General features: G+C 44.2%; 1 protein-coding gene across 1 annotated transcript in view; it reads left to right on the top strand.

The window, feature by feature from the left end:
* dock3 (dedicator of cytokinesis 3) overlaps nucleotides 1–21,651 on the top strand; it is a 542,206-nt gene that overhangs the window by 474,378 nt on the left and 46,177 nt on the right. Inside the window, exons 33-39 of the mRNA XM_060909764.1 lie at nucleotides 3,264–3,322; nucleotides 10,820–10,968; nucleotides 11,088–11,173; nucleotides 16,585–16,611; nucleotides 16,762–16,857; nucleotides 17,355–17,415; nucleotides 20,734–20,827. Of these exons, the coding sequence (XP_060765747.1) occupies nucleotides 3,264–3,322; nucleotides 10,820–10,968; nucleotides 11,088–11,173; nucleotides 16,585–16,611; nucleotides 16,762–16,857; nucleotides 17,355–17,415; nucleotides 20,734–20,827 (572 nt within the window). The remainder of the gene's footprint in view (nucleotides 1–3,263; nucleotides 3,323–10,819; nucleotides 10,969–11,087; nucleotides 11,174–16,584; nucleotides 16,612–16,761; nucleotides 16,858–17,354; nucleotides 17,416–20,733; nucleotides 20,828–21,651) is intronic.

Raw genomic sequence — 21,651 nt, 5'->3', positions numbered from 1 at the left:
CACATGGGTGCGGCGCCGATCTCCATTTCCATTGTCCTCGGCCTCTCGCCTATACAGCTAGGGTTACAGTGGGGGGCTAGTCCTCTGGTAACCATGAGAGTTTGACTCCCCACTCACATCTGTATTGCCTTGCCAGATGGTAGGTTTTTATAATGGTCTTTGGTATGACCCGACCATGAGTAGAACTCGCAATCTCCTGGTCAAGAGGCGGACACGCTAACCACTGGGCCAACTCGCGATCAGGTAGGTAGGTAGGTCGGCCATCCAATCATTTCATGAGGACTGAAAGAATTGATTGGACAGTCTTTTTACAGCCCTGCAACTGCCACAGACGACAGGCAGAGCATTTGATTTATTCGTTGCTGTCAGGATGTAAAGGGAATTTCAAGAAATATAGCAAAAGTATGCTTCTAAAATGCTCAAATGGTTAGAGAATGGTTCCCTAATGGTTAGAGAAGCAGCTTTGGGACCAAAAGGGCACTGGTTCGATTCCCTGGACCAGCAGGAATGGCTGAAGTGCCCTTGAGCAAGGCACCTAACCCCCAAATACTCCCCAGGCTGCTCTGGGTATGTTGTACATCACTCTGGATAAGAGCGTCTGCTAAGTGCCTGTAATGTAATGTAACCTACCCTAGCTTTAAAGAACACCACGTTGTACACTTTATCAGTTTATAGATATGTTTAATGTTATGGAATGTCCATGAAACAAGTTAGTTCCTGTTATTACTGACATTATAATAGCTAGAAACAGTTGTTTTCTCACCAGAAAACTTTCTTGAAGTTAAAAAGATTAAAAAAGTAGCTTGCTTTGTTACTCTAAAGCAGGGGTCACCAAACTTTTTTCTCTGGGGGCCACATTGTCGTTCCTGACTGTGATGGGGGGCCGGGGTCGGGTCAGCTATATAACATAGAATTGTATGACCCAGACAAATATGACCACCAGCAGGCCTCATTGTGTCGTAGAGATTACTAGCCTGGCACAGCCATCCCCACTACTATATCCACACTACTATATCCACACTTGATTCCTGGCACATATTTGTTTATCTTTACTAGTGGTTTGCAAAGTAGTAATCGAGTCTTCACACTTTGTTTTAATTTGAAATGCCACAGATATTCCATTTATTTTCAAATAAAAATAACACCAAAGCTGTCAAGGTAAGAAACATCTGCCTAGTTGAGGTGATTGACACTGGCAAAGGTGAGTGGAAAATTATAAATTGTAGGTAGGCCTGTTGATATTATTAATAATATTAATAATAATTGTGTGCAGCACTTAATAAAGGTTAAATAAATAGGCCTATAAAATAAATACATTTAAAAAAACAGTGAATCTGAGCAGTAGATCAATAGATCACAGTAGTTGTGATGTGTCCTGCACGTCATTGCTTTCATCCATGGCCAAAGCAAAAAACTCGAATTCTGACGCTTTCTCATTCAGCTGGTCATACATGTTGTCCCCCAAATCTTCGGTTCGCCTGGTCATAGTAGGTGCGGAGAGACTCACCGCGTTGAACGGGACACACCTCCTCGGCCACAGCAAGCATGCATACTTTAACAAAGTCCCCATCAGTAAACGGCTTTCCATGGGTAGCTAGTAGGTGAGCTACCTTATAGCTAGCTCGGACAGCAGCCTGGTTGATCTGGGTTTGGCGAAGGAATACATTCTGTTGTGCAGCCAGTCCGCATTTCATCCTCCGAATCCTGTCTTCTCTTGTTTGCCCTCGCAAACTAGCATACTCTTTGTGGCGGGTTTCGTAGTGACGATGTAGATGATATTCTTTGAAAACCGACACACTTTCTTTACATACAAGACAAACTGCACAGTCCTTACACTGAACGAAAAAATAATCGGTGGTCCACTGTTCTTTAAAAACTCTGCACTCTGTCAACTTTTCGCTTACCGCTAGCCATTTTGCTGTCCTGAACACTGACAGTTCTCTGCGCGTGCGCTGCCTGTCACTGCTTGATCGCGAGCATATGATGAAAATTCGGAAAATATGAATAGTTCATTTTGTAACTAAATATCAATTTTAATTGATAAAATCAACAAAATACAAGATGCAGACATGTTATTATTTGCCAAAAAGCAATTTAAAAAATAGGCCATGAGCACTTTTGGGGATTGCCTCATAGGGCCGGTTCAAGTGGTAGGGGGCAGAGGGGCTGGGGGCCGGTCAAAGGTGGGTGGCGGGCCGTAGTCGGCCCATGGGCCATAGTTTGATGACCCCTGCTCTAAAGACTTTCCCGTGCAGCTAAAACTTGCAGCTTCAGTTCTGATGATTAGAAATATTTCTACCTAAGACCCAATAGTCTCAGGATAGGCTCCAGATCCACTGCAAACCTGACCGGAATAAAGAATTTACTGAAGAAGTGAATGAATGAATGAATGAATGAATGAATGTGAACTTTCCCAAGCTCTTGTGTATCTAGGCAGGATGGCAGCTGTTTGCTCAGCTTGGCCCAATGGCATTGGACAATGACCAGATGACCAAAAAGATTAATGGGCAAATTTTGTGGGACCAATTTACAAGGTTAATGTAATTGATTCCAAACAAACTTTTAGTGAAAACATTGGAAAGGTTTTCTCCTTCTCATCATTTGTTTACTCATATAAGCCAAGCTTTATATAATCCAATATGAATCTTTTCACGAAAATGTAAATTAACATTTTCAGAGGCTTTTCTTTATCTTTCAATATGTACCGTGCAAACTGGTCTCAGAGGGTCCTATTTAACTTTTAAGCATATACAGTACTGGGGTGGAAGCCATGACCTAATGGTTAGAGAAGCAGCTTTGGTACCAAAAGGCTACTGATTCAATTCCCTGCACCAGTAGGAATGGCTGAAGTGCCCTTGAGCAAGGCACTGAACCCCCAGCTGCTCCGAGTATGTTGTACATCGCTCTGGATAAGAGTGTCTGCTAAATGCCTGTAATGTACACTGTTAACTCATTCCAAAAATGCTGAATAACTACATTTTGAAATCTGTTTATGTGGCGCTCACATACAAGTCCCACTGTAAGTTTATTGTCGAGAAACGATAACGTATTTTATCTTGCAGCCAGCACTACTGTCAGATCTGTTGCTCGAGAAAATGAATCAACATGCAGAAGTGGTTTTAAGATGCACTGTGTGTATGTGCTCACCCTTGTGTTTGTTCACCTCTGTACTGTCTCACTAATGATGGTTCTCTTTTAGGGAAAATATTAATATCACATTTCCAACCTCTTTTTTTTCTCGACTGTATTTTTTTCCCCCGCAGGTATGGTGATATGAGAGTTATGATGGCCTATGAGCTATTCAGCATGTGGCAAAACCTTGGTGAGTGTCTAATTATCATTTTCTTGTCTTTCGCTGTCCTGCCTCATTCTGCTCTCTCTCTCTCTCTCTCTCTCTCGGTCTATACGCACATGCCTGGCGTTATTTAGAAAAGCAATACTGACCTCTATAGATGAAAGTAAGAATAGCCGAGGCAGATCTTTCTGGCTTCAAGTTCATGATTAATCATGTGTCAAAATTCAATTCAATTTCACAGCCTAGTTTGCTTGACTAAGCATCGCATCCTGATGCTTAGTTCCATTTATTCAGAAAGCTTTCCTTTCTGGATAAATGGAACACTTACAAATCAATTTACAACAGATGAACAAATGAACAAGTGCACACACTGTATATAGTAGGTGCTGTGACTTATACTTTTAAATTAACTGAATTGTAATATGCTATTTATTATGGCACTGATGCAGTTATGCTCCTAAAGGGACAAAAACTAAACTATATTATACCAGTAGTTGAAATGATATATTTTAGATGCAATTCAAACATGTAAAAGTGCCGATTATGTTAATGTACTATGTGTATATGTATATATAGGGTTTCCCCTAAAGGACCATAGCATAGTGGCCCCGCTACGCTTAATTTATGGATTGATACACTTCGTGACTTGCCGCTACCCTTTAAACTGCCACCGCAATGCTGACAATTTAGGCCTGCAGTATAAAGCTAGAATCAACATGTATGTGTTTTGTAGCCTTTGAGCAGGTAATCAATGCAGTCCATGTAAGCCTATGGCCCTGAACTTGACCTAAGTTCACAGCTCATGTCAGCATTCCATGCTGATTGGCTGAGTGTGTGCACGACTGCACTGATTGGACGAGCAATGCACAATTAATATTTATAGATAACTGTAACAGTTCCTGATGTGGGTGGAGCACAAAAGCACGGCAGGCGAGAGTTGATGTTTACACAAACTCTTTATTGAGCTTTTCAGCTTTCTTTCTCTCACTCACTCACTCACTCACTCACTCACTCACTCACACATGTATTGTGGTCAGAGAGAGACCCCTTTTCTCTGCTCTCTCTCCTTTTATGCTTCATCCCTGTAACAAATACACACACACACAATAATTGACAGCAGGTGGAATGACTTAGACACTTACCTTCCCCGACCCCGCCCTCCATTCACAGACTGCTGCTTGGCCACACCCCCGCTGCCACATACCCCCACCGCCCAACTCAGGCCGGGGAGTCGTCCGGCCTGAAGCTGACTCCCCCCCGATGGGACAGGAAGTCCGCCACCACCATCTGTGCCCCCGGCCTGTGGATCACCTCGAACTTAAATGGCTGGAGGGCGAGATACCAACGGGTGATCCGCGCATTGACATCCTTCATGCGGTGGAGCCACTGGAGGGGCGCGTGTTCCGAACAGAGAGTGAAAGGGTGCCCCAGCAGATAGTATCAGAGGGCGAGGACCGTCTCACCTGCTTTTTGGTCTTGGGCCTCGGACAGGTCGTAATCGCTGCAGTCTTGTTAATTTGGGGACGCACCTGCCCATGGCCCAAGTGGAACCCCAGATACCGTACTTCCACCCACCCAATCACACACTTTTTCGGGTTAGCTGTGAGGCCCGCTCGCCTCAGCAACTTTAGAACGGCCCTCAGGTGTTCCAAGTGCCGCGGCCAGTCATGACTGTAGATTATTATGTCATCTAGATAGGCGGCCGCGTAGGCAGTGTGAGGGCAGAGGACCCTGTCCATAAGCCGCTGGAATGTAGCAGGCACCCCAAACAACCCAAAAGGGAGCGTGACAAATTGGTGTAAACTAAATGGTGTGGAAAAGGCCGTTTTCTCTCGGGATAGAGGAGTCAAGGGGATCTGCCAATATCCCTTTGTTAGATCCAGTGTCGAATAAAAGCGAGCAGCGCCTAACCGATCAAGCAACTCATTAATGCGAGGCATTGGGTATGCGTCAAATTTAGACACCGCATTGACCTTTCTATAGTCCATACAGAACCGGACCAACCCGTCGGTCTTGGGAACCAGGACCACTGGGCTGCTCCAGTCACTGTGGGACTCCTCAATTTTGCCCATTTTGAGCATGGTCTTTGGTTCGTCCCGAACCACCTTTTTCTTGTGTTCGGACAAGCGGTAAGGGCGGCTACGCACTACCACCCCTGGGGGCGTTTCGATGTGGTGTTATACGAGGTGGGTACAACCAGGAAGGGGCGAGAACACGCCGGAAAATTCCTTTTGCAACTTGGCTATCTCTGTGAGTTGGGCCGGTGAGAGGTGGTCCCACAAGGGACCAGAGTGGTCCGAGATGTTATTTTTTTCACCTCCGGCCCCAGCTCTGCCTTCTCCAGGACTACCAACGCCACGGGGACCCCCTCATTCCAGCGTTTTAAAAGGTTGAGGTGGTAGATTTGCAGTGCCCCACCCCAATCCGTTCACCTCACCTCATAGCTGATGTCCAGAATGCCACGTGGCTTATGCCCAGAAATAATTCAAAGGGAGAAAACCCCGTGGAGGCTTGCGGGACCTCTCATACTGCGAATAACAGGGGCTTGAGCCACTTATCCTAATTACGCGCATCTTCACTTACGAATTTCCGGATTATGTTCTTGAGTGTTTGGTTAAATCGCTCTACTAAGCCATCCATTTGTGGGTGATAGACACTGATGCGGATAGACTTAATCCCCAGTAACCCATACAGTTCACGCAGTGTGCGTGACATAAATGTAGTGCTTTGGTCTGTCAGGATTTCTTTCGGAATCCCAACCTGGGAGATAAAGCGGAAGAGCGCTTCTGCCATACTACGTGCTGAGATATTGCGGAGAGGCACTGCTTCTGGATATCACGTTGCATAGTCCACCAGAACTAAAATAAAGCAATATCCCTGTGCTGATCGATCTAATGGCCCGATGAGATCCATCCCAATTCGCTCAAACGGGGTCTCGATTAAAGGGAGAGGGTGCAACGGTGCTTTTGGAGTGGCTGCGGGATTTACTAATTGGCATTCACGGCATGCCGCACACCACTGATGGACACCCCCATGAATCGCTGGCCAATAGAACCGGGCCATTATTCGGGCTAGTGTTTTATCTTGCCTTAAGTGTTCAGCCATGGGATTAAAGTGAGCTGCATGGAATACGAGTTCCCTACAGCTCTTTGGGATTAACAACTGGGTTATTCATTCATTAGTTTGAGTGTCCTGCGTCACTCAGTACAATCTATCTTTAATAATAGTAAAATAAGGGAAGTTCGGTGCTGCGCTTGGCTGAAGAGTTTGACCATCGATTACTCTCACTTGGACAAACGCATGCCGCAGAGTAGAACCCTGCACTCCCGTGGGAGTCCCGCGGGACCCGACGCAAAGCAGTGCGGCGCGGGACAAATTTTGAAAGCTCATTGCGGGCGCGGGCGGGAGGGGGAGTGCACAATGCGGGCGCGGGCGGGAGAGGTGATAAGCTGCAGTCCCGCTAACTAAAAACGTGTTTAAAATAAAATTTATAAATTATTAATTTATGTCTATCATATATAATTTCTGCTGGATATTTTATTTGGCATTAATAAAAACATTTTAAGATGCCTAAATTTGCGGATGTGGTCTAATCTCGCGTATGTTTCCGATTCCTTTACGCTCTTCCGTGTTTGAGATCTCCGATCATGGCAGAAGAGCAGAGCTCCTCTAGTGAAGCTCACAGTGCTTCAGAAGTAAGTGCTGCTTTAAAAAGAGGTACATTTACCGTTAAAAAGTCAAGAGTATTAGTCCTAAGTATTAAAAAGTATTTTAAAAAGTATTAAAAAGTATTAACTAGTATTAAAAAGGATTGTGTATCGCACAGATTGTTCAATTTAAAGCTAGAAATAGTGTATAATCTGAGGAGCTGGTTGTGGTTGCGCAGCACTTCATATGAGAGGAGAATGAAATCGCGGTTGGAATCATAACGCCACAGACTCGGAAGTGGGAGTGCGAGTGCGCAAAGCGAGAGCTGTCAATCAAAGCGAGAGCTGTCAATCATGAGCGCATGCAGCGCTCAACTTGGAATGTGTCAGCAGAATGTCAGAGTCTAAACAATAAACTTACAATAAATGAAGGCTCGGTCAATGGAGAGCTCAGCTAAGCTCAGCATGTTTAATTCCCCAAGCCAATGACAAGAACTTTCGTGAGAAATAACGCAAACGTCTGCATCATGCGGGATTTGCGGGCGGGAGCGGGACAAAATATGGCAGGCGCGGGCGGGAGTGGGACTGAAAATCATAATTCTTTGCGGGAGCGGGACTGCACAATGCGGGAGCGGGCGGGAGCGGGACTGAAAATTCTGTCCCACGTAGACCTCTACTGCAGAGTCTCATCTTGCGACTGCTCTAATTGGGAAATCCCCAAGGGAATCCCCAAGAGAGGGAGGAGGAGTAGGCTGCTCCTCGCTCTGACGCGGTGTTGACGTAGACAGCTCTGTGACAGCTTCTCCAGTCAGTGCCACACCGGAATCTTCCCGTAGCCTACTAGTGCAGGACCCACTACGTGTTAAATATTCCATCAGTTTTTTAAACCCCGGCCAATCAGTACCCTAAATCAACGAGTGGGTGAGACGAGGACTAACCGCCGCCTTTATTCTATGTATTTAGCCCCAGAATAGAATATGAACAGACACTAGAGGGTAATGGTGAGCATCCCCATGCACACACAACACTTTCACCACTTGTGCTGTCCCCAATGCCTCACCTTGCACCAGGCGTTGGTGAATTGAGGTCTGATTACAACCGGAATCCACCAAAGCGTGATATGTATCCTCTTGAATACTCACCAGTATGCGATACGTTCCGGCCCGATCGGGGGCGGTTTCTGGCATGTCGGGGATCCGGATTACAGCACCCACCTCCCTTGCAGAGCTCTGATTCTGGAGATGCTCCGATTGCCCGCCGCGCCAGCACACCATCCCAGGCTTTCCCTCTGCACTGGTGTTATGAGTGTCACTCACCTGAGGGGGAGACAACACAGACACCGAAGAGGGAGATGGCAGGACACCATGGGTGCGATGGGCCGGCTGGGGAGGAGCCAGCCACCGCCTCCATGGCAGGGGAACGGGGTGGAGAGGGGGACAAGAGACGGGGGGGAAGAGAGAGAGAGAACAGAAGTGAGGGGAGATGCCTCATCTGCCTGCCATCGGAGCCGCCTCCAGATGGTCCTCTGCCAGCTCGATGGCTCATTCCAGTGACACTGGGTGGTGACACTGGATCCATTCTGCCTTTCCTTCCTGAAGTCGAGAGATAAACTGTTCCAGTGCCACCAGGTCGATGATCTTGTTGGCATCATGGTCTTCCGCCCTCAGCCACCAGCAGCAGGCGTCCTGGAGTTGCTGGCTGAATGCAAACGGCCGGCCGACCTCCTCCAAGGCCAGCGTCCAGAAGCGCTGGTGATGTTGCTCTGGGGAGCGGCCAAGCTGCTGCAGGATGGCCTTCCTCAGGTCAGCATAGACCAGTCAGCTGTCAGCAGGGAGCTGCTGCGCTGTGAGCTGCACCTCGCCAGTTAGGAGCGGGAGGAGACTGCTCCAGCGGCCACCCCCATGCCTCGGCTGCTTGCTCGAAGAGAGCGCGGAACGCTTCCGGATCGTCCTGTGGTCCCATCATCGTGAGGGTGGCAGCAGCAGTGGCCAACACCCCTGCTGACGCGAGCAGGTGCCGGAACGCCTGGTGATCTTCCTGCTGGGCCAGCATCAAGGCTTTCGAAGCGTTGCTCCTGTTCCTTTCGGAGGGTGATCAGCGCTTGATGCTGGTTCTGCTGGGTGGTAGCGAGGGCAAGGATGAGCTCTTCGAATGGGGAGGACTCCATGGGGTGGTTCCCTTCTGTGCTCCCGGGTTTCGGCACCACTGTAACAGTTCCTGATGTGGGTGGAGCACAAAAGCACGGCAGGCAAGAGTTGATGTTTACACACGCTCTTTATTGAGCTTTTCAGCTTTCTTTCTTTCTTTCTTTCACTCACTCACTCACTCACTCACACGTGTTGTGGTCGGGGGAGAGACCCCTTTTCTCTGCTCTCTCTCCTTTTATGCTCCATCCCTGTAACAAACACACACACACAATAACTGACAGCAGGTGGAATGACTTAGCCACTTACCTTCCCCGACCCTGCCCTCCATTCACAGACTGCTGCTTGGCCACGCCCCCGCTGCCACAGTAACTCATCTCATCTCATGATCTCTAGCCGCTTTATCCTGTTCTACAGGGTCGCAGGCAAGCTGGAGCCTATCCCAGCTGACTATGGGTGAAAGGTGGGGTACACCCTGGACAAGTCGCCAGGTCATCACAGGGCTGACACATAGACACAGACAACCATTCACACTCACATTCACACCTACGGTCAATTTAGAGTCACCAGTTAACCTACAGTAACTTGCATGTCTTTGGACTGTGGGGGAAACCGGAGCACCCGGAAGAAACCCACGTGGACACGGGGTTTTCCCCGTGCAAACTCCGCACAGAAAGGCCCTCGTCGGCCACGGGGCTCGAACCTGGACCTTCTTGCTGTGAGCTGACAGTGCTAACCACTACACCACCGTGCCGCCGCCACAGTAACTTATGCAAAAAAAATTTTTTTACAAATGGTTAGAGAAACAGCTTTGGGACCAAAAGGTCACTGGTTTGATTCCCTGAATCAGCAGGACTGGCTCAAGTGCCCTTGAGCAAGGCGCCTAACCCCAACTGCTCCAGCAAGAGTGGTGGCATACCTTGTGTCTGATTAGCCAGAGGAAAACTGATGATGTAATTATCAGTTCGGGCAAGAACCCGGCCATAGTAATGCAAAAATGGCGGAGCCTTCAAGCCGGGTATGAGTGAGCAAAACACAGACAGGTTGCAGCTGAATTACGGAGTTTTTCACAAAGAAACCTGCAGAAAACAACTCGTCAACAGTGGCAGACCATAGTTGTGAGACAGCAATGGCCGGTTCGCTGCATGTTGCTGACCAGCTCGAGTCTGACAGTGAGAGGATTTAGTCATCTGCACTATTGCCAAAATTTAACGATCAGTTTTTTGAACAATTCGTGCCATGTTGCATCACAATTCACTTTGTTTGATGTGAAATAAACAGCAGTCTCCTTTGGAATAGGACACTGTTTGTGAGATGCAAGTGGGTATTGTATTGACTTTTACATGTTGAACTGGGAAAATCAGCTCAAGATGTCACCAGAAGCCACAAAATGAACCCTTATATTTCAAAATTTTCCAGGGCAGCATGCCCCCAGACTTCCCTGGCTTACACGTCACCGTCGACAATGTGCTCTTTTGCACCTCGCTGCGCTCAGGGGGCCACTACTCTTTCCAGTTTTTCTCGGGAAAACCCTAATACGGTACATATAATCTGCAGCATGTTGGGGAAAAGGCTATATTTTACTTATAATTTGACTGAATTCACACCCTAAAATATATATGTACACACACACACACACACACACACACACATAGGAGGACGCGTCTCATATTCAGAAGTGACGTTTTATGTGACTGGAATTGCCTTTTAATTTTTTTTCTTTTTCCCTTCAGGTGAAAATAAGATCCACTTTATCCCAGGAATGATCGGACCCTTCCTGGGGGTGACCCTGGTGCCTCAAAGTGAGGTCAGGAACATCATGATTCCCATCTTCCATGACATGATGGACTGGGAACAGCGCAAGAATGGTAACTTCAAACAGGTGAGGTCTCTCTCGCAGCTTTGTGAAGTGAAAGAATAAAATGTGTGGATCATCTGCAGGTGTTTCTGCAAGTGAATGAACATATCAGAGCTTAAACTCTTTCCTGCGTGTGTTTCCAGGTGGAGGCAGAGCTCATAGACAAGCTGGACAGTCTAGTTTCTGAGGGGAAAGGAGACGAGAACTACAGAGAGCTTTTTGGATTGCTGTGCGTATACACACACACACACACACACACACACACACACACACACAGATCAAAGGGTTTTTTTCTTTTGCTATCAAATGTATTTTGATGTAATATAAAAGCAAGAGACAGTTTCAGGGTAGCACGGTGGTGTAGTGGTTAGCGCTGTCACCTCACAGCAAGAAGGTCCTGGGTTCGAGCCCAGCAACCGACAAGCGCCTTTCTGTGCGGAGTTTGCATGTTCTCCCCGTGTCTGTGTGGGTTTCCTCTGGGTGCTCCGGTTTCCCCCACAGTCCAAAGACATGCAGGTTAGGCTAATTGGTGGCTCTAAATTGACCATAGGTGTGAATGTGAGTGTGAATGGTTGTTTGTGTTGATGTAGCAGCCCTGCGATGACCTAGCGACTTGTCCAGGGTGTACCCCACCTCTCACCCATAGTCAGCTGGGATAGGCTCCAGCTTGCCTGCGACCCTGTAGAACAGGATAAGCGGCTAGAGATAATGGATGGATGGATAGAGACAGTTTCAAACTGGAAAATAAAAAGGCTAATCCGATGATATATGAATGAAAAGACATTGAACACTGAAATAAATATCTAATGTAACTAACGTGCTCATTATCATCACTGCAAATTTGCTTTTATTTAACAATATGGCTTCTGCTTTTGTTGTTTCTGCCGCTTATAAAATAACACTCGATCCACATCCTGTTATTTTGCATTCATGTTTTTATATGATGAACGAACATAATAACTTGTGCGCACAACTTCATAAAGCCATGAGATACTCAACCAAACTCATAGTGTACGTCTGGAATCTCATCGATTTCAGCATGCCTTTAATTCACTCCTTTTTAAGAGGTGCTACGATGAATTATTTGTCATATTTATGTAGCCCTTCACTAGCATTCCATAGATTTTTTTTTTTACCTCCACCAAGGAAGTTTTTCTGAAGAAGAAGAAGACTTTATTTGTGACACATTCAAGCAGAGTGAAATTCATCCTCTGCATTTAACCCATCTGAAGCAGTGAACACACGCATGCATGCACACACACACACACACACACACACACACAAAAGTGAGCAATAAGCATACACACATATCCAGGGCACTTCAGCCCATGGCCACCTTATGTTAACCTAACTGCATGTCTTTGGACTGTAGGGGAAACCGGAGCACCCAGAAGAAACCCAAGCAGACACGGGAAGAACATGCAAACTCCACACAAAAAGACCCCCATCGGCCACTGGGCTCGAACTTAGAACCTTCTTGCTGTGCCATTTCATGATCGCTCAGGAAATGGCACAGCTAAGCCTTGTAAAGACCTCGCATACAGTTAATAAGTACAACCCCGATTCCAAAAAAGTTGGGACAAAGTACAAATTGTAAATTAAAATGGAATGCAATGATGTGGAAGTTTCAAAATTCCATATTTTATTCAGAATAGAACATAGATAACATATCAAATGTTTAAACTGAGAAAACGTATCATTTAAAGAGAAAAATTAGGTGATTTTAAATTTCATGACAACAACACATCTCAAAAAAGTTGGGACAAGGCCATGTTTACCACTGTGAGACATCCCCTTTTCTCTTTACAACAGTCTGTAAACGTCTGGGGACTGAGGAGACAAGTTGCTCAAGTTTAGGGATAGGAATGTTAACCCATTCTTGTCTAATGTAGGATTCTAGTTGCTCAACTGTCTTAGGTCTTTTTTGTCGTATCTTCCGTTTTATGATGCGCCAAATGTTTTCTATGGGTGAAAGATCTGGACTGCAGGCTGGCCAGTTCAGTACCCGGACCCTTCTTCTACGCAGCCATGATGCTGTAATTGATGCATTATGTGGTTTGGCATTGTCATGTTGGAAAATACAAAGTCTTCCCTGAAAGAGACGTCGTCTGGATGGGAGCATATGTTGCTCTAGAACCTGGATATACCTTTCAGCATTGATGGTGTCTTTCCAGATGTGTAAGCTGCCCATGCCACACACACTAATGCAACCCCATACCATCAGAGATGCAGGCTTCTGAACTGAGCGCTGATAACAACTTGGGTCGTCCTTCTCCTCTTTAGTCCGAATGACACGGCGTCCCTGATTTCCATAAAGAACTTCAAATTTTGATTCGTCTGACCACAGAACAGTTTTCCACTTTGCCACAGTCCATTTTAAATGAGCCTTGGCCCAGAGAAGACATCTGCGCTTCTGGATCATGTTTAGATACGGCTTCTTCTTTGAACTATAGAGTTTTAGCTGGCAATGGCGGATGGCACGGTGAATTGTGTTCATAGATAATGTTCTCTGGAAATATTCCTGAGCCCATTTTGTGATTTCCAATACAGAAGCATGCCTGTATGTGATGCAGTGCCGTCTAAGGGCCCGAAGATCACGGGCACCCAGTATGGTTTTCCGGCCTTAACCCTTACGCACAGAGATTCTTCCAGATTCTCTGAATCTTTTGATGATATTATGCACTGTAGATGATGATATGTTCAAACTCTTTGCAATTTTACACTGTCGAACTCCTTTCTGATATTGCTCCACTATTTGTCGGCGCAGAATTAGGGGGATTGGTGATCCTCTTCCCATCTTTACTTCTGAGAGCCGCTGCCACTCCAAGATGCTCTTTTTATACCCAGTCATGTTAATGACCTATTGCCAATTGACCTAATGAGTTGCAGTTTGGTCCTCCAGCTGTTCCTTTTTTGTACCTTTAACTTTTCCAGCTTTTTATTGCCCCTGTCCCAACTTTTTTGAGATGTGTTGCTGTCATGAAATTTCAAATGAGCCAATATTTGGCATGAAATTTCAAAATTTCTCTCTTTCGACATTTGATATGTTGTCTATGTTCTGTTGTGAATACAATATCAGTTTTTGAGATTTGTAAATTATTGCATTCCGTTTTTATTTACAATTTGTACTTTGTCCCAACTTTTTTGGAATCGGGGTTGTAGTTATTAAGGGGGGCAGCACGGTGGTGTAGTGGTTCGCACTGTCGCCTCACAGCAAGAAGGTTCTGGGTTCAAGCTCAGCGACCGACAGGAGCCTTTCTGTGTGGAGTTTGCATGTTCTCCCAGTGTCTGCATGGGTTTCTTCCGGGTGCTCCGGTTTCCCCCACAGTCCAAAGACATGTAGTTAAGTTAACATGGGGCAGTCTTGGGCTGAAGTGCCCTTGAGCAAGGCGCCTAACCCCAACTGCTCCCTGGGCGCTGTAGTATGGCTGCCCACTGCTTTGTGTATGTGTGTGTGCTCATTGCTCACTTGTGTCTGTTCACTGCTTCAGATGAGTTAATGAATTTCATTCACAGATGAATTTGAGTGTGCATGTGACAAATAAAAGCTTCTTCTTCTTCTTAATGGCTTCAAGTTAAGAGTCACTTAGAAAGAAAATCTAGAAAGAAAGTTTTTTTAACCCTATGTGTGGTACTGTTGTAATTCTGTATCTTCCAAATGTGTATATCTTAGTGTGTGTGTGTGTGTGTGTGTGTGTGTGTGTGTGTGTGTGTGTGTATGTGTGTGTAAAACTTAGGCCATTTTGACCAAGGCTTTCTTGCAGAAGAGATATTTCTCATCTCAAGAGACTTCCTGGATAAATAAAGCTGTAGTTACTCTCTACCTGAGTTCTGAATACCAATATGTGTAATGTCCGTATTAAATCCTCACTATGCCAGTGTACCTCAACTCAGCATTCGAGTTAAAGGAGAGTTATTGAAGATGCTGCACCAGTGCTACATACAGTGCCTTGAAAAAGTATTCATACCCCTTGAACTTTTTCACATTTTTCCACCTTACAACCACGAACTTAAAAGTTTTTTATTGAGATTTTATGTGATAGACCAACACAGAGTAGCAATTGTGAAGTGAAACGAAAATGATAAATGGCCTTCAAAATTTTAAACAAATAAAAATCTGAAAAATGTGGTGTGCATTAGTATTCAGCCCCCTTGCGTCAGTACTTTGTAGAGCCACCTTTTGCTGCAATTACAGATGCAAGTCTTTTGTGGTATGTCTCTACCAGCTTTGCACATCTAGACACTAATTTTTGCCCATTCTTTTTTGCAAAATAGCTCAAGCTCAGCCAGATTGGATGGAGAGCGTCTGTGAACAGCAATTTTCAAGTCTTGCCACAGATGCTCAATGGGATTTAGGTCTGGACTTTGACTGGGCCATTCTAACACATGAATATTCTTTGATCTAAACCATTCCATTGTAGCGCTGGCTGTATGTTTAGGGTCATTGTCTTGCTGGAAGGTGAATCTCCTTCCCAGTTTCAAGTCTTTTGCAGCCTCCAACAGGTTTTCTTCCAGGATTGCCCTGTATTTAGCTCCATCCATCTTCCCATCAACTCTGACCAGCTTCCCTGTCCCTGCTGAAGAAAAGCATCCCCATAGCATGATGCTGTCACCACCATGTTTCACAGTGGGGATGGTGTGTGCAGGGTGATGAGCAGTGTTAGTTTTCCGCCACACATAGCGTTTTGCATTTAGGCCAAAAAGTTCAACTTTGGTCTCATCTGACCAAAGCACCTTCTTCCACATGTTTGCTGTGTCCCCTACATGGCTTCTAGCAAACTGCAAACGGGACTTCTTATGCCTGTCTTTCAACAATGGCTTTCTTCTTGCCACTCTTCCAAAAAGGCCAGATTTGTGGAGTGTACGACTTATAGTTGTCCTGTGCACAGATTCTCCCACCTGAGCTGTGGATTTCTGCAGCTCCTCCAGAGTGATCATGGGCCTCTTGGCTGCTTCTCTGACCAGTGCTCTCCTTGCTCGCTCTGTCAGTTTAGGTGGACGGCCATGTCTTGGTAGGTTTGCAGTTGTGCCATACTTTTTCCATTTTTGAATGATGGATTGAACAGTGCTTCTTGAGATGTTCAGAGCTTGGGATATTTTTTTATAACCTAACCCTGCTTTAAACTTCTCCAGAACTTTATCCCTGACCTGTCTGGTGAGTTCTTTGGTCTTCATGATGCTGTTTGTTCTTCAGTGTTCTCTAACAAACCACTGAGGCCTTCACAGAACAAGTGTATTTATGCTGAGAGTAAATTGCACACAGTAGGACTCTATTAACTAATTAGATGACTTCTGAAGGCAGTTGATTGCACTGGATTGTATTTAGAGGTATTGGAGTACAGGGGGGGCTGAATACTAATGCACACCACATTTTTCAGATTTTTATTTGTTTAAAATTTTGAAGACCATTTATCATTTTCGTTTCACTTCACAATTATGTGCTACTCTGTGTTGGTCTATCACATAAAATCTCAATAAAAAACTTTTAAGTTCGTGGTTGTAAGGTGGAAAAATGTGAAAAAGTTCAAGGGGTATGAATACTTTTTCAAGGCACTGTACTAACATGTTTTCTGTAGCATTAAAATAAATTAAATTAAATTAACAACCTCACTGTGTTTGCTTTGTGCTGCGGGACTGTAGTACTCAGCTTTTTGGGCCCTATCCCAGGTAAGATAACACTAACCACTTTAGTTCTACGCCAAATAATACCCACCTTTTTATGTGTCATACTGAGCTGCTCTTTCAGAAAAGTGACATTCTTTCCACCTCTGGTCTACACTGAGAAGCCTGAAATTGCTTTTTATTGTTGATGTCTAGTCTTCTGGAAAAGATCGAGCAAGAGACGTGGCGTGAGACAGGCATCTCTTTCGTCACCTCTGTCACTCGCCTTATGGAGAGGCTACTGGATTACAGGTGGGATTTACAGGATAGTGCCAATGCCAGATATGTTACTACATATACTCTGTGAATACAGCATTGACAGGTGATTATAATGTAGGTATGGTCGAAACTTGACTCACAGTTCTAATTCAGCGCCCCTGAATGGGAATATTCCCTGCCGTTTTCTGTCATTTCATGTCACTGTGTCCATATCAAAGATAAAATCTGCAAGTTGACTCAGTCATTGTTCTGTTATTCTGCGATAAGTTTTGAGGAATGCAAAAATAACACCAGTCGTAATGTCCACATATCAGAAAATAATGAGTTTTGGAATAAACTCTGTTTTCTTGACACTGTCAACAATATTTTCCAAAAATGGGCTGTTTCTTTGGATGTCATATTCTGTTCCTTTCACAAAAATGATGACAAGCTTTACAGTTATATAAACACTCTTACAGAGTTGCATGTCATTCTGAATGCCATGACAAAAGTCATAGATTTGTTCATCCTGTCCTGGTTTCTTTGGACAGGGATTGCATGAAGGGAGACGAAACGGAGAACAAGAAGATCGGCTGCACCGTCAACTTGCTAGTGAGTTTATATTCTGCCAACCTCTTTCAATGTAGATAGATAGATAGATAGATAGATAGATAGATAGATAGATAGATAGATAGATAGATAGATAGATAGATAGATAGATAGATAGATAGCAGTCAGTGCGTTTACATGCACATAGAGAGAATCGAATTTCTGCCGTTGCTCGACTGAAATCGAAGTTCAAAATGCCATGTATACACCTTAATTCGGCTGAAATTGAACCGAACTTGATTTCTCGGAATCGAGCTACACGACCTAGTTTATGCGATTTCTGCCGAGCTACTTAGTGCATGTATACCCTATCGAGCTAGTAGTCAAGCTACTTACTGCCCCTTCCGGAAGTGACAAGTGACGAGACCACAAGCGGGAAACACAACAGCCTCGGTCGGCATGACAACAGTAGTAGCGAGCAGCAGAAGAGGTCAGAAGGAACAAACGGAGAAGAGAAAATGGCAAGCAGAAACGTGCACTTCTGGAGCAATGAGGAGACAGAGTTCATGCTCATTCAGCTTAAGGAGTTGAATATATTAAAATTCATGGACGGGAGAAAAACGCGCAATGGAGAACACGGAACTGATAACTTTGTTTACACTTTTGAATAGCTCTTCTTCATGACGACAACCGGAGGTGTACCAACACGATGAGGCGTGTAGCGCCACCTGTGGCTCGGGTGCACAATGCACCTCACACAATAGCCCGATTTCATTGTGTGCATGTACGATTGGATTTCTCTGGCACCCTGCTGGGACCTTCAGCTCGATTACCGACAGCAGCTTGATTTGGATGTGCATGTAAACGTAGTCAGTGTCACTAAACCTCGAGTCCAAGTCCAGTCTCGAGTCCCCAGTGTTCAAGTCCGAGTCAAGTCATGAAAGAAAATTTCGAATCGAGTCCGAGAACAAGACTCCATCCGCACCATTTGGCGGTGGCTGTTGCTGCCTTTATGTGAAACCGTCTCTGCTACTCTACTGGACTAACGTTTCTGCTCGACTGCCCCATTTTAGTTAATAGGCGACAGGTAAAAAGCTCGTTCATCGCTCAACAAGCCCCGCCTACTATCAACAGGGCAAATAACGTGAGAGAGGGTTAACACTAGCTAGTTCATCGCTCAGCAAACAAGAGCAATGAACATAGCATGTCACTTCCTTCTCTGGGTGGAGTCTTACCAAATGACGATTGAAGTTCGAGCTTGTCCCCGTCGTCTCCTCGATAGTTCTTCTACATATGGAACACATAGCAGTGCATTTTTTTCCCACCGCACGAGAAGTCTGTATAAGCAAAGCGGACAATCCTAGGGGCTTCTCTCCAGGCGTTTTAGCACCACTAACGTTAGTTTGTTTCTGAACATGATATATGAACAGGTGAATGTGCATTCTCTTGCGCAAAATTAGTATAAAAATGAATGTAGAAATAAATTTCTTATGCCAAATTATTATGGTATGTTACAAAAAAAATCAAGAAAAAAATCTGAGTCCTCGTCAAGCCGGGTCACGAGTCCTTAAAATTAGGGCACGAGTCGGACTCGAGTACTACAAGCCAGATAGATAGATAGTTAAATTTTATTTCAGCAGGGTGGCCCATTCAGCACAGCTGGTATCCACAGGGGCTCTGCAAAACCATACCGATCCACTTCAAAAATACAATACAAAAAAACTACACTAATTTACAATTTCAAAAATATGTCACAACAATCTTGAAAATTTCATTAACATCATTAATCGAAAAATTCAGTTAAAACTATCACCATGGTCTCAAGAGGAAAAAGAAAAACACAACGAAAGCTTCAAGAAAAAGATATATGAAACTAACAAAAATATCACCATAATTATATAATATAAATAAAATTGTGAAAAAATATGACCTCATGAGCCTTTTAAATTGATTTAGAGACATGGTTGATTTAATATTTGCTGGCAATGAATTAAAAAATAGGTACCCTATGGGTACATGTGGCTACTGCTTATAAATAAAAATTGTTTTCTGATACCATGTCCATACAGTAAATATAGCATATACTGTATACGTACATGTTATCAATGATACTCGCCTCAACTCTTGCAAGCATCACCAAGCTGTGAGCAGCATCAGGGCTCGTAGTATTTTGGTTACGGATTTTGTTTACTGTGTTTTGTTCAAAATACAGTGCTGTGAACGAGATCTATTTTCAAAATCGTAAGAAAGCACGTGTTCATGAATTGTCTTCGAAGCATTATTTAGTACTACTGAGCACATTTAAGTGTAGTGTAAAGACTCAAAAAATAAAATGAAAAAATGTAAGCGAATAGCAGAAGTTTAACCAATTATACTTTTAACTTTTACTTGTATTTTTCACGAAATAGCTGATTTATTCCCACATGGGACTTTTGTAATTGCAAACCGAGCGGATCGCTCAAAAGATTCCAACGTTGTCTTCGCTGCCTTCTCGAGTGTTTGTTGAATGGCTGGAATTCTTGGCGTAAATATCTGCCAAAAAGCTCAAAAAAACATATAAACCCTTTCATTTGACCTTTCAGAATGACCAAACAAAAGCTGTGATAATCAAAAGGTAAATTTTCTGAAAATAAACACCACTTACTTGATATCGAATCAGTAGCCTTGCCGAACCACGAGGTGAATTTCGTTTATCTTTTTATCTGCCGATTATCTTCTGAGACTGCAAAGTTATCACAAGGTTTCTCTTATTTCGTTTCTGGTTCTGATTGGTTCTGAAGTTTATCAAGAAGTAGAACGGGTAATCGAACTTGATCAGGATAAGTTTCGCTATTGTTACTCATTCTTACAACATGATGACATCGTGGCTTCGGCAGTCGTTCTTGTGTACCTTTGATAACGCGAGATCAACTGTTCGTACCGTGAGATCACGATTCGCCGTTCTGGTGATTGTAATGCTTATGCGTATGCGCAGTGCGCTATTGTTACACTCATTCTTATAACACGATGACACAGTGGTTCCGCCTTTATGAGGCAGTGGCCACAGAAAGTACTGAACCTGAATATCTAAAAGTTAGTTTACCTAGCATAAGCTTCGGTTTTGGGAAATGCAAATCAGATTTAAGTCAAGTGTTATAATTATGAATACTTGCATTTCTCGTGCAAGAATTGTTCAAATATTTAGGAACTAAATTATGCAGGCATTTAAATACTAAAACAAACAAAACAAAATGCCAACTATTAATTTAAGCCAAGAGTGAATAGATAACATTGTCTCACTGACTAATTAGGATTTTTATGAGCATTGATTTTGATTAAGTAAGATTTTCAGGTTGTTTGCTTTTCAGCTGTTCTTGTGTGATGATGGTTTGTTTTTTGCAGAACTTCTATAAGTCTGAGATCAATAAGGAGGAGATGTACATCCGCTACATTCACAAGCTGTGTGACATGCACCTGCAGGCTGAGAACTACACGGGTAAGTGAAACACGCGGTTAGAAAATGTAGCAATCAGATGTTGCTTTGTGATCGCTTTGTATCATGATTCTTAAGTAGAAGGGCATCCGGTAGAGTACAAATTTGATAAGCAGATAAATGCTGTTGTAAAGGGCAGCTTTTTTCAGCTTAGGTCCATAGCCAAGTTAAAATCTTTTTTAACTGTACCAGATCTTGAGAAACTCATACATGCTTTTATTACCTCAAGACTGGACTATTGTAATGCACTTTACACTGGCATTTGTGAATCATCTCTTGCACGTTTACAGCTAGTCCAAAACGCAGCAGCCAGGCTACTTACTAGAGCCAGGAAAAGAGATCACATCACATCCATATTGGCGGACCTACGTTGGCTCCCTGTGAAGTTTAGAATCCAGTACAAAGTAGCACTGACAGTTTTTAAAGCATTACATGGACGTGCTCCAACATATATAGTGAACATGTTAAGTCCATATGTCCCTTTACGGTCACTGAGATCTGCATCCCAGGGACAGCTGATGGTCCCACGTGCACGGCTTTCCATGAAAGGGGACAGGGCCTTTAGTGTCTATGCCCCACGTCTCTGGAATAGTCTACCACAGGAACTGAGATCTGTATCTGAGGTGTCAGTGTTTAAAACCTCTCTCAAAACACACCTGTATAGACTTGCCTTCAATGACCTTTGAAATTGTGGGATTCTGGGATGGAGACCCTATTACTGTATGTATTGTTGTATTGCTGTGCTGTTGTTTCTTTCCTGTCTTGTTTGCTCTGTCTCATCTGTCAGTACTGGTACCTGTATATTTCTGTATATTTTGTATTTATTT

The sequence above is a fragment of the Neoarius graeffei genome, chromosome 26, assembly GCF_027579695.1.
Source record: "Neoarius graeffei isolate fNeoGra1 chromosome 26, fNeoGra1.pri, whole genome shotgun sequence".
NCBI lineage: Eukaryota > Metazoa > Chordata > Actinopteri > Siluriformes > Ariidae > Neoarius > Neoarius graeffei.
This window is presented reverse-complemented; position numbering and strand designations above follow the sequence as displayed.